Source organism: Coregonus lavaretus (assembly GCF_964263955.1).
Source record: "Coregonus lavaretus genome assembly, chromosome: 22".
Taxonomy (NCBI): Eukaryota; Metazoa; Chordata; class Actinopteri; order Salmoniformes; family Salmonidae; genus Coregonus; species Coregonus lavaretus.
The window spans coordinates 36,696,676-36,709,034 of record NC_140009.1 but is presented as its reverse complement, the minus strand read 5'-3'; the positions used below and the strand labels follow the sequence as shown (position 1 = coordinate 36,709,034).

At 43.6% G+C, this 12,359-nt stretch overlaps 1 protein-coding gene across 2 annotated transcripts; it reads right to left on the bottom strand.

Annotated features, from left to right (window-relative positions):
- Window positions 1-1,275: 1,275 nt before the first annotated feature.
- ppardb (peroxisome proliferator-activated receptor delta b) lies at window positions 1,276-11,542 on the bottom strand. Of its 2 annotated transcripts, none has more exons than XM_084187614.1 (8): window positions 11,184-11,542; window positions 9,121-9,582; window positions 8,874-9,025; window positions 8,086-8,224; window positions 5,970-6,172; window positions 3,284-3,490; window positions 2,789-3,032; window positions 1,276-2,446 (listed from the first exon to the last, which is right to left on the bottom strand). In XM_084187614.1, exons 2-8 carry the CDS (start codon window positions 9,500-9,502, stop codon window positions 2,199-2,201), a joined length of 1,575 nt encoding a protein of 524 aa, XP_084043740.1. In that variant the 5' UTR covers window positions 9,503-9,582; window positions 11,184-11,542; the 3' UTR covers window positions 1,276-2,198. The 2 variants fall into 2 exon arrangements, with proteins under 2 accessions (XP_084043740.1, XP_084043741.1); XM_084187615.1 differs by having other exon boundaries at window positions 9,121-9,576; window positions 11,184-11,537.
- Window positions 11,543-12,359: the final 817 nt, after the last annotated feature.

Below are 12,359 nucleotides of genomic sequence, written 5' to 3'. Positions count from 1 at the left end.
TCCCTCCTGAGATGTGTGCAAACCTGGTGGCCAACTACAAGAAACGTCTGACCTCTGTGATTGCCAACAAGGGTTTTGCCACCAAGTACTAAGTCATGTTTTGCAGAGGGGTCAAATACTTATTTCCCTCATTAAAATGCAAATCAATTTATGACATTTTTGACATGCGTTTTTCTGGATTTTGTTGTTGTTATTCTGTCTCTCACTGTTCAAATAAACCTACCATTAAAATTATAGACTGATCATGTCTTTGTCAGTGGGCAAACGTACAAAATCAGCAGGGGATCAAATACTTTTTTCCCTCACTGTATGTCTTTATAGATCTCCTACAGTAGAGAGTGCAGCAACGTCCGGTCCCATCCGGTTTAGTCCAATTCCTGTAGTAGCAGATGCAGCAAAGTCCAGTCCAGGTTGGTCCGGTTTAGTCCACTGTGTCCAGTCATGTTCTTGTTGAGCTCCTGCAGTAGCGGGTGCAATGAGGTTTCAGACTCTGGGTGTGTCCGAAATGGCACCCTATTCCCTACAGTGGCTTGCGAAAGTATTCACCCCCCTTGGCATTTTTCCTATTTTGTTGACTTACAACCTGGAATTAAAATGGATTTTTGGGGGGTTTGTATCAATTGATTTACACAACATGACTACCACTTTGAAGATGCAAAATATTTTTGGGGTGAAACAAACAAGAAATAAGACAAAAAAACAGAAAACTTGAGTGTGCATAAATATTCACCCCCCCCAAAGTCAATACTTTGTAGAGCCACCTTCTGCAGCAATTACAGCTGCAAGTATCTTGGGGTCTCTATAAGCTTGGCACATCTAGCCACTGGGATTTTTGCCCATTCTTCAAGGCAAAACTGCTCCAGCTCCTTCAAGTTGGATGGGTTCCGCTGGTGTACAGCAATCTTTAAGTCATACCACAGATTCTCAATTGGATTGAGGTCTGGCCTTTGACTAGGCCATTCCAAGACATTTAAATGTTTCCCCTTAAACCACTCAAGTGTTGCTTTAGCAGTATGCTTAGGGTCATTGTCCTGCTGGAAGGTGAACCTCCGTCCCAGTCTCAAATCTCTGGAAGACTGAACCAGGTTTCCCTCAAGAACTTTCCTGTATTTAGTGCCATCATTCCTTCAATTCTGACCATTTTCCCAGTCCCTGCCGATGGTGTTCTCGGGGTGATGAGAGGTGTTGGGTTTGCGCCAGACATAGCGTTTTCCTTGATGGACAAAAAGCTCAATTTTAGTCTCATCTGACCAGAGTACCTTCTTTCATATTTTTGGGGAGTCTCCCACATGCCTTTTGGCGAACGTGTTTGCTTATTTTTTTCTTTAAGCAATGGCTTTTTTCTGGCCACTCCTCCGTAAAGCCGAGCTCTGTGGAGTGTACGGCTTAAAGTGGTCCTATGGACAGATACTCCAATCTCTGCTGTGGAGCTTTGCAGCTCCTTCAGGGTTATCTTTGGTCTCCTTGTTGCCTCTCTGATTAATGCCCTCCTTGCCTGGTTTGTGAGTTTTGGTGGGCGGCCCTCTCTTGGCAGGCTTGTTATGGTGCCATATTCTTTCCATTTTTTAATAATGGATTTAATGGTGCTCCGTGGAATGTTTAAAGTTTCTGATATTTTTTTATAACCCAACCCTGATCTGTACTTCTCCACAACTTTGTCCCTGACCTGTTTGGAGAGCTCCTTGGTCTTCATGGTGCTGCTTGCTTGGTGGTGCCCCTTGCTTAGTGGTGTTGCAGACTCTGGGGCCTTTCAGAACAGGTGTATATATACTGAGATCATGTGACACTTAAATGTGTGCAATCTAACTAATTATGTGACTTCTGAAGGTAATTGGTGCACCAGATCTGATTTAGGGGCTTCATAGCAAAGGGGGTGAATACATATGCACGCACCACTTTTCCGTTATTAATTTTTTAGAATTATTTTCACTTCACTTCACCAATTTGGACTTTTTTGTGTATGTTCATTACATGAAATCCAAATAAAAATCCATTTAAATTACAGGTTGTAATGCAACAAAATAGGAAAAACGCCAAGAGGGATGAATACTTTTGCAAGGCACTGTATGTAGTGCACTACTTTTGAGGAGACTAGTACATGTCCTTGTAGAACTCCTGCACTAGCAGGTGCAGCAAGTTCCAGTCCAGTTCAGTCTGGTTTAGCCCAGTCAGTACAGGTTCACTCCGGTTTAGTCCAGTCAGTACATGTCCTTATAGATCTCCTGTAGTAGCGGGTGCAGAGAGGTCTCCGACTCTGTCTTCTTGATCTTCTGCACCAGCAAGGCGTTCTCTGTGACCAGCTGTCTGAGGTCAGCCATCTTGTTCAGCAGCTTGGGGAAGAGGTAGAGGGAGTCCTGGTGGTTGGCCTGCAGGTGCTGGTCCAAGGCCTGGAGAATACCGTCCTGACTCTGTTCTACCTGCTTCACGTTCATTAGCCCCGGGCGATCTGCAGATAGATAGTGAATAGTTCGATGGGTAGACCACAGACGTGACAGAGCTGCCAACTCACAACACAACCTCACTAAAAGCTTTCCGTGATTCCTCGCATCCTATCTCCTCACCTCCTTCGCAACCATATTGGACCATATCTTATTCTCCAATGTGTTTTGAGAAAGAGGTGAGGAGAGAGGATACCAGGAATTGAGGGAAAGATGAATTGAAAAAGAGCTCCCCTCAACTCCACACAGGATAATAGCGGCTATGAACAACGTTAGGGCCAGGGTTATTAGGGAAGAACAGTATAGTGTCAGAATTACTATGATACTACTAGTACAAAAGTATACCATACCTCCACACAGGATGATAATGGCCACAAACAGAGCCAGGTCACTGTCATCCAGCTCCAGAGCATTGAACTTTACAGCAAACTCAAACTTGGGCTCCATGATCTCACTGAAGGGTTTACGGAGGCTCCTCAGGAACTCCCGGGTCACAAAGCCCTTCCCGTTGGCCACCAGGAGGCCATCTTTGTTCATGAGGGAGGGCAGCATGGCGAAGATGGCCTCGTGGACGCCATACTTTAGTAGGGTCACCTGATGGAAGCAGGCAGGTAAATAAGGGAGAAATTAGAATTCAACAATAAAGTAAAGTGCCATTAACAGCAGTTTGAACACTTGACACAAGAAAATTCATTATGTTTTCGTCGTATAACTATGGCAGATATTTCTACATTACTGTCAGTACATTTCACTGAGTTTGACAATAAATTAAGTTGATAATGAATAAGTGAAAAGCCAAGGGTTGTTAAGCTCTGTTGAGAAGAAGACCGTGGTCCATGCCATACCTGGTCGTTGAGGAAGAGATCCACAAACCCTGGGATGTTCTTGGCGAACTCAGTGAGCTCTCGTACCGTCTCCACCGTGGTGCACTGACAGCGATAAAACACGTGTACCCCTATCTCCTTTGTGAGGGGCGCGCCGGGGACTAACTGGTTCCACACTAGACCACTCTCTGCTTGCCACAGGGTGTCCACATCATGGATCACAAATGGCTGCCGAGCGAGAGAGCGCATTAATCTTTTAACAGTCTAGTCTTCGTTTTCTTTTAAAACTATTCAGCTAAACAAAATCCTTATATAATGCTTTTTTGTCTATGACAAGTTAAAACTCATTATGAAAAACAGATTGATAAGAGGCAGATGAAAACTTCAGAACTCTACAAATAATCAGCCACTAAACCTTTCCATGAGGAGGTTAATAGTAATATGCATCTACATTGGTGCAACCAGAAAAGCCTTCCCCCTCATCCAAGCTCAGAGGGGTTATTGTGAGTTATGACCATAAACATACACATCATTGGTTCAGCTTGGAAGGCGTATCCTACCTAGGTGCAACCAGAAACGTCTTCCTCCTAATGAAGCTCAGAGTGTATTCTAAGGGTTCTAACTTCTAACCGGAATTATTGACACCCTTGATGAAGATGAGCAAAAAAGACTGTATAAAATAAATAATACAAATACTGAGCTATATTGTATGCTCCAAACATGTGGGAAATTATATTATTTTATACTAAATAAATTTCTCAGAAAAATACATTTAGTTTAACAAGTAATACAAATACCAAAAAAGATAAGGATTAAAATTATTGGCACCCGTCTTCAGTACTCCATCACCCTACCCTTGCGAGGATAATGACACTGAGCCTTTTTCTAACATGTTTTATGAGATTGGAGAACATGTTGGGAGTGATCTTAGACCATTCCTCCATACAGAATCTTTCCAGATCCTTGATATCCTTTGTCTGCTCCTATAGACTGCCCTCTTCAATTCAAACTGCAGTTTTTCAATGGGGTTCAAGTCCGAGGACTGAGATAGTCATTGCAAAATGTTGATTTTGTGGTCTGTTAACCATTTCTTTGTGGATTTTGATGTGTGCTTGGGGTTATTGTCTTGCTGGAATATTCACTTGCAGCCAATCGTCAGCCTCCTGGCAGAGGCAACCAGGTTTTTGGCCAAATAGCTCTATTTTCATATCACCTGACCACAGCACCGCCTGGAGTTTGATAAATGGCATTGGCACTTAGATTGGAACCGGTGCTATGGTCAGATGACATGAAAATAGAGCTCTTTGGCCACCACACCAGTGGTGGGTTGAAAAACAGAAGCACACGCAGAAAAGTACCTCACACCTACGGTAAAAGATGGTGGTGGATCTTTGATGTTATGGGGCTATTTTGCTTCCACTGGTCCTGGGGATCCTGTTAAGGTCAACGGCATCATGAACTTTACCCAGTACCAGGACATTTCTGCCAAAAACCAGTTTGCCTCTGCCAGGAGGCTGACACTTGGCCGCAAGTGGATCTTACAGCAAGACAGTAACCCCAAGCACACATCAAAATCCACAAAGAAATGGTTACTTAACCACAAAATCATAATTTTGCAATGGCCATCTCAGTCTTTGGACTTGAACCCCATTGAAAACATGTGGTTTGAATTGAAGAGGGCAGTCCATAAGTGCAGACAAAGGATATCAAGGATCTGGAAAGATTCTATGTATGGAGGAATGGTGTAAGATAACTCCTAATGTGTTCTCCAATCTCATTAAACATTTTAGAAAAAGTCTCCGTGTCCTTATCCTCGCCAGGGGAGGGTGCTGGAGTATTGAAAACAGGGGTGGCAATAATTTCGACCACCAGCTTTTTTATTACTTGTTAAACAAAATACTGAGCAATTGTATTAGTATAAAACAATATAATTTTCATATGTTTTGGAGCATACAATATAGCTCAGTATTTGTATTATTTATTGTATACAGTCTTTTTTGCTCATCTTTATCAAGGGTTTCAATCATTTTGGACCTGACTATTCTGTGTAAAGTGTGTAAAGTGAACTGTTGACGTGGCAGTTTCTCAATGTTCGTGTCTAATTCTGGGTATTCTCTTGCTTTTTATTTGAGTGCTTCCATTTCATTATTTACACTGAGTGTACAAAATATTAGGAACACCTCATATTGAGTTGCACCCCCTTTTGCCCTCAAAACCGCATCAAAATGCCAGGGCATGGACTCTACAAGGTGTCGAAAGCATTCCACAGGGATACCGACCCATGTTGACTCCAATGCTTCCCACAGTTGTGTCAAGTTGGCTTGATGTCCTTTGGGTGGTGGACCATTCTTGATACACACGGGAAACTGTTCAGTATGAAAAACCCAGCAGCGTTGCAGTTCTTGACACACTCAAACCGGTGCGCCTGGCACCTACCACCATACCTCATTCAAAGGCACTTCAATATTTTGTCTTGCCCATTCACCCTCTGAATGGCACATATACACAATCCATGTCTCAATTGTCTCACGGCTTCAAAATCCTTCTTTAACCTGTCTCCTCCCCCTCATCTACACTGATTGAAGTGGATTTAACAGGTGATATCAATAAGGGATCATAGCATTCACCTGGTCAGTCTGTCATGGAAAGAGCAGGTGTTCCTAATGCTTTGTACACTCAGTGTATATTTACATAACAGTGAGCATACCGTTGTGCAGCTGGTCTTGCCAGTGAGGATGCTGCGGGCTTTCTTCTTGGTCATAATGAGGTTCTTCAGGTAGGCTTGGTACACCTGTTTAGCCAGGGTCTTAAGGTCTGAGCCACCAGGGTGGTGGGGGTCCAGTTGCTCCGCTAGCAGGCCAGCCACTAGCTTCTTCTTCTCAGCCCCCGGCATACGCCCATACCGGATCGCTGCCAGGCAAACAGGCAGAGTAGCGTTAGCATTGAAGGTGAAACAGACACAGACATGTTAGCATCATGCCTACAGCCATATTGGATCGCTGGGTAGACAGAGTAGCATTAGCATCGAAGGATGTACAGTGCATTCGGAAAGTATTCAGACCTCTTGACTTTTTCCACAATTTGTTACATTACAGCCTCATTCTAAAATTAAATTAATTGTTTTCCTCATCAATCTACATACAATACCCCATAATGACAAAGCGATAACAGGTTTTTAGAAATGTGAGCAAATGTATTAAAAATAAAAAACAGAAATACCTTATTTACATAAGTATTCAGACCCTTTGCTATGAGACTCGAAATTGAGCTCAGGTGCATCCTGTTTCCATTGGTCATCCTTGAGATGTTTCTACAACTTGATTGGAGTCCACGTGGTAAATTCAATTGATTGGACATGATTTGGAAAAGGCACACACCTGTCTATATAAGGTCCCACAGTTGGCAGTGCATGTCAGAGCAAAAACCAAGCCATGAGGTCTAAGTAATTGTCCGTAGAGCTCCGAGACAGGATTGTGTCGAGGCACAGGTCTGAGGAAGGGTACCAAAACATTTCTGCAGCATTGGAGGTCCCAAAGAACACAGCGGTCACGATCATTCTTAAATGGAAGAAGTTTGGAACCACCAAGACTCTTCCTAGAGCTGGCTGCCTGGCCAAATTGAGCAATCGGGGGAGAAAGGCCCTGGTCAGGGAGGTGACCAAGAACCCAATGGTCACTCTGACAGAGCTTCAGTTCCTCTGTGGAGATGGGATATCCTTCTAGAAGGACAACCATCTATGCAGCACTCCACCAATCAGGCCTTTATGGTAGAGTGGCCGGACGGAAGCCACTCCTCAGTAAAAGGCACATGACAGCCCGCTTGGAGTTTGCCAAAAGGCACCTAAAGGACTCTCAGACCATGAGAAACAAGATTCTCAGGTCTGATGAAACCAAGATTGAACTATTTGGCCTGAATGCCAAGCGTCATATCTGGAGGAAACCTGGCACCATCCCTACGGTGAAGCATGGTGGTGGCAGCATCATGCTGTGGGGATGTTTTTCAGTTGCAGGGACTGGGAGACTAGTCAGGATCAAGGGAAAGATTAACAGAACAAAGTACAGAGAAATCCTTGATGAAAACCTGCTCCAGAGCACTCAGGTCCTCAGACTGGGGCAAAGGTTCACCTTCCAACAGGACAACGACCCTAAGCACACAGCCCAGACAATGCAGGAGTGGCTTCGGGACAAGTCTCTGAATGTCCTTGAGTGGCCCAGCCAGAGCCCAGACTTGAACCTGATCTAACATTTCTGGAGAGACCTGAAAATAGCTGTGCATTGACGCTCCCCATCCAACCTGACAAAACTTGCAGATCTGCAGAGAAGAATGGGAGAAACTCCCCAAATACAGGTGTGCCAAGCTTGTAGCATCAAACCCAAGAAGACTTGAAGCTGCAAAAGGTGCTTCAACAAAGTACTGAGTAAAGGGTCTGAATACTTATGTAAATGTCATATTTCAGGGGGTCTTTTTAATACATTTCCAAAATTTTCTAAAAACCTTTCTTTGTTTTGTCATTATGGGGTATTGTGTGTAGATTAATGAGGATATATATATTTTTTATCAATTTTAGAATAAGGCTGTACTTTCCGAATGCACTGTATAGCACCACCAAAATGAGGTTCAAGAGTTTCATAAATGAATATTGTGAATATTGAGACACATTTTCAGTAGTTCTTATGGACAGTTTTCAGGACACAGATTACGATCCTCCATTGAACATGATTTTCAGTCCAGGGCTTTATCTGCGTCTGGGAAACTGGCCCTTAACCTGTAAAATAATCAAGTATTTCCAGACCCTAAAAGACCCATTAACGGTCTCCTCTCACCATCATGGGACATGCCCAGGGCCAGGCACTTCTGGAAGCGGCAGTATTGGCACTTATTACGGTTCTTCTTCAGGATCTTACAGGCCCTCTCACAGCGCTCATACTCCAGCTTCATCCGAATGGTCCGCCGGAAGAAGCCCTAGACCACATGATACACACAGGAGAGAGAGAGCGAGAGAGTTTAGTTTATTTTCAAATGGAGGCATTACAAGGAAGTCAGATTTAACACAAGTCACACATTGTGGCCATTGAACTTGAGTTGCAGGTTAATAACATTTTACTGCAGTGGGCTAAATCAGGGTCACACAGAGTGGTAGTATTAAACAATTAATCTAATTTGAAACAAAAGTTTACACCTCACACACATGGTTATCGGCTTTAAAAAAAGAAGACACCTGTACCATGTCAGATATAGTTTAAATGTATTCAATATTACGTTTGCATCCCAACATTACACTTTATGTACATCACAGAAGACTGAAATATAACAAATCTGTTTGACATAGAAAGACCAGATTTTCGGGTTATTTAAAATAATGTTTTAACTATGAGAAATATGAATAACATTCCACCCATGAGGCCACTAGGTCATTTGACTGCAGGAAAGGGCTACCGAACTTCAATGGCGGGAATGCTGCCAAACAGGACACAAACTAAACTCAAGCTAAGCTCAGGTTGAGGCTGTTAGTAGCCATGACAAAACCTCCAGGATTTAAGACCTAAGAACATTAGGCATTAGGTTTTCTGATGATTAAGACCCATTGGTAGACTTGCAGAATCTGTCTCACCTTGCAGCCCTCGCAGGCATGCACACCGTAGTGGAACCCTGAAGCTTTGTCAGCACAGATCCTACACTCCACGTTGATACCAGGGCCCGTGGCCTCATCCCGTCCCAGACGCAGCTGCTCCGACAGCGAGGGAGACGACGTGTGAGACAGGTCTGACACACAGAGAGACAACACCCATCTGATTCACCCATTCCACTTAGTGTATTATTTCAAATATAACCAATGTATTTCATTTACTCTCTTTTACCTGTGTAGTTGTTAGCAGCAGCAGGACTGTCTTGTCTGCTGTAGCTGGTCTTGTCCTTCTCTAGTCTCTCCTCTTCCCCTCCTTCTCCATTCTCTCCATTCTGTTGGCTGCCAGTCCCATTCCATGATACCCTCGAGATGGGGGACCTCGGCCTCTCCGCCCCACTGCCCTCACCCTCCTCAACCCCCAGCTCCTGCAGGTCCGTCAACCCTCCAAAGTCAGAGGCCACTGCCTCCACCTCCCTTGCAGTCCATATATCATCAGCTACTGTGTCCAGGGGCTGTGGAGAGTTTGGGCTACATAGGGGCAGGGGGCCTGTCCTAGTCTCCCCATTCACCTGTTCAAGGTGCTCAGGGGAAGGTAGCTGCAGTAACCCATCCATGGCTCCTTGCCTTGTGGTCAGGGTGCTAAAGCGCCTCTTCCCTGTCTGTCATGATGTCGCTGACATGGTCTCTCCTGTTGCTGTGAGGAACAGGGTAATTATGCAACAATATTTAAAGACCTATCTATGTCTCTATATATGACTGAATGGATCACTAGGTCATATCAAAAGGAAACCCAGGTAGAGTTATTAGGGCAAACTGTAGGAAAACATTTGAAACAAAAAAAAATGCTATTCTTATTGGACAAGTCCTGGTAGTCCCTCCCTTTTTCAGACTGTTTTCTTCTGTTTTGGTGCCTAATGAACATGACCTAGTTATTGGGGTTCTTTGTTGTAGGATTAGAGAGAGGGTGAGGGTGAGAGAGTGAGAGAGAGAGTGAGCTCAACTGTCTCTGCTAGTGCAGCAATCAAACACTCGTCTCATAACCAACCTTAGCCTCTTTTAGAATCCGAGAGTGAAATACTTACACTCTCGTCTCTAACATGTAGGCTCAGCATTCCCGAACAGTCCCATTACAAGTCAGAATGTTGAACAAACTTAATTTTAACTTACTTTACCCGATATTGTCCCTATGGTCTGTATATCTTTTGTATTTTCGGTTTTTATTTTCAATTCTGAAGCAATTCGCACATGACAAACACTTGCACGATATGGCCGGGCCAAACCGAACCACAGACCAAATGTTGTCCAATGCAATCAGGTGCCAAATTTCACAGCTGATTGCGAGGAAATGTGCTTAGGTCCACTACTTTTGGTAACATTCGGCTATCGTTCACATATTGTGCATCACATGTATGTGTCAGGAGATTTAAAATACCAGCAACAGAACCTACTGGAGCCGCAAAAAGCAGAGTAAACAACACTTTCCTGTGGATACCCTATATCCACTTCCTACCGCCATTAGGACCAACAGCATGTACAACCAGTAAAGTAAGTGTAAATATCATTTTATTCAACATTCTGGCTTGTAGAGACTTTTTCAGGCAAACTTCTTTCAGACTGAATAGCCATGGGGTAAACATGGTAACAGTCTGACGTTTCGGCAAACCCAACCTGAGTGCCACACTTGTCAAAACATTCCCTTTTCTTCAACTCTGTGAACAGAAAACAAATGTTTCCTTTAATGCCAATTCTAGGCTTTTACTCAATAGAACAAGTCTAGTACAGAAAAAAAACTGTAGGAAATTACTGGTTCAGACTTGTCATCTAGCTAATAACCTGTCATGCTGGTTCTCCGAATATCTGCTGCTGTGCTTTGAGTGAGTCATTCTAAAGGGCTTGGCACAGACAGGGTCGGCCATAGCACAACATACAGTAACTATGGCATGGTCAGCAGGTCTGACCACCAGTAGGTCAGCAATATAGGCTAATCATGAGACTTTTGTTAAATTCATGACTGGTAGATTTGATTGAATCCAAATTACATGAAATTCCATATCCCAAAACATGCATTCAAAAAGCACATTGAATATGTAAACATTCATTGAAAGAAATCTATAGACTTAACTATAGTTACGTGAAAGCAATCATCCTAAATAAACAATGTCTGATAATTTTGAGTACAGACCAGAGGCAAGACAAACTAGAGAATAAGTTGAACTGTTGTTGTTTTTGTCTTGGTGAGCATAGCTAGCTAACTAGCTAGCCTAACATGGCAGCTAACGGTAAATCCATTCTTACCTTTCTCAATGGTGTTGCTTACTTTTCCAAAGAATGTGTGGGTGAGGGAGGTGTACCGGTGAAGTTACCACGTCGTGTCCATAAGCCCTTGTCTTGATTCGGTTCGCTGGCTGTGCCGTGTTGTTTGCTAGCAGCTAGCTAACGTTAGGTAACTTACATTAGCTAGCTATCTGAACTTGTTTAAGATTTCCCAATTCATCTGTCGAATAGTCTGTATTGTATTCTTGCAGTACAGTCTCCCTCTTCTGGTAGCTGGCTGGCTAGCTAAAGTACATTTTGTATCAAACTTTTCAGTGAGGTCTTGCTAACTACTGTTAGCCCAGTGTGAACCATATACCTCAGTCAACCTTCTCTGCTCTGCGCTGCGCTGTTGCCCTCAGTGCCAGTTTCCATTAGTTACCACAGCCACAAAGGCACATTTGGCTATATCGTAAAAATTCATGAAAACAGAAATAAGCTTTTTGGTATTCATTTAAGGTTAGGGTTAGGCATAAGGTTATCAGTGTTGTTAAGGTTCTGGTTAGGTTTAAAATCAAATTGTAAGAATATAAATTGTAGAAATGGGCGGGGTTTATGACTTTGTGGCAGTGGTAACTAGTGTCTACTTTTGACTTTCACTGTCGCTGGTCCACTCTCCAGTCCAGTTGGTGGCGGTAATGCACCTTAAAGTTGGTTGCCAACCGCCATATAAAATCCACAGAATGAGAAGAAGAAGCAGAAGAAGAAGAAGAAGAAGAAGAAGAAGAAGAAGAAGAAGAAGAAGAAGAAGAAGAAGAAGAAGAAGAAGGAGAAGGAGAAGGAGAAGGAGGAGGAGGAGGAGAAGGAGGAGGAGGAGGAGGAGGAGGAGGAGGAGGAGAACTTGTGACTACGCTGAGTGCCACTCATTTGACATTTTAGTCATTTTGCAGACGCTCTTATCCAGAGCGACTTACAATTAGTGCATTCATCTTAAGAGACAGACAGAGGTGAGACAACAACACATCACAATCATATCAAGTACATCCATCCTATCATCTCTTCCCTCTGCTCAATCCTTCTCCCTCCAATCTCCTGATTCTGCCTCCTCAACCCTCCTCTCCTCCCTTTCTGCATCCTTTGACTCTCTGTGTCCCCTATCCTCACGGCCGGCTCGGTCCTCCCCTCCAGCTCCGTGGCTTGATGACTCATTGCGAGCTC

Coding starts and splice junctions, on each gene's coding strand:
- ppardb (XM_084187614.1), bottom strand. CDS start 9,502: ATGGATGGGTTACTGCAGCTACCTTCCCCTGAGCACCTTGAACAGGTG. Junction 6,173..8,085: donor CCTGGGCATGTCCCATGATG/GTGAGAGGAGAC, acceptor TTTGCCTGGCAG/CGATCCGGTATGGGCGTATG. Junction 3,491..5,969: donor GCAAGACCAGCTGCACAACG/GTATGCTCACTG, acceptor CTCGCTCGGCAG/CCATTTGTGATCCATGATGT.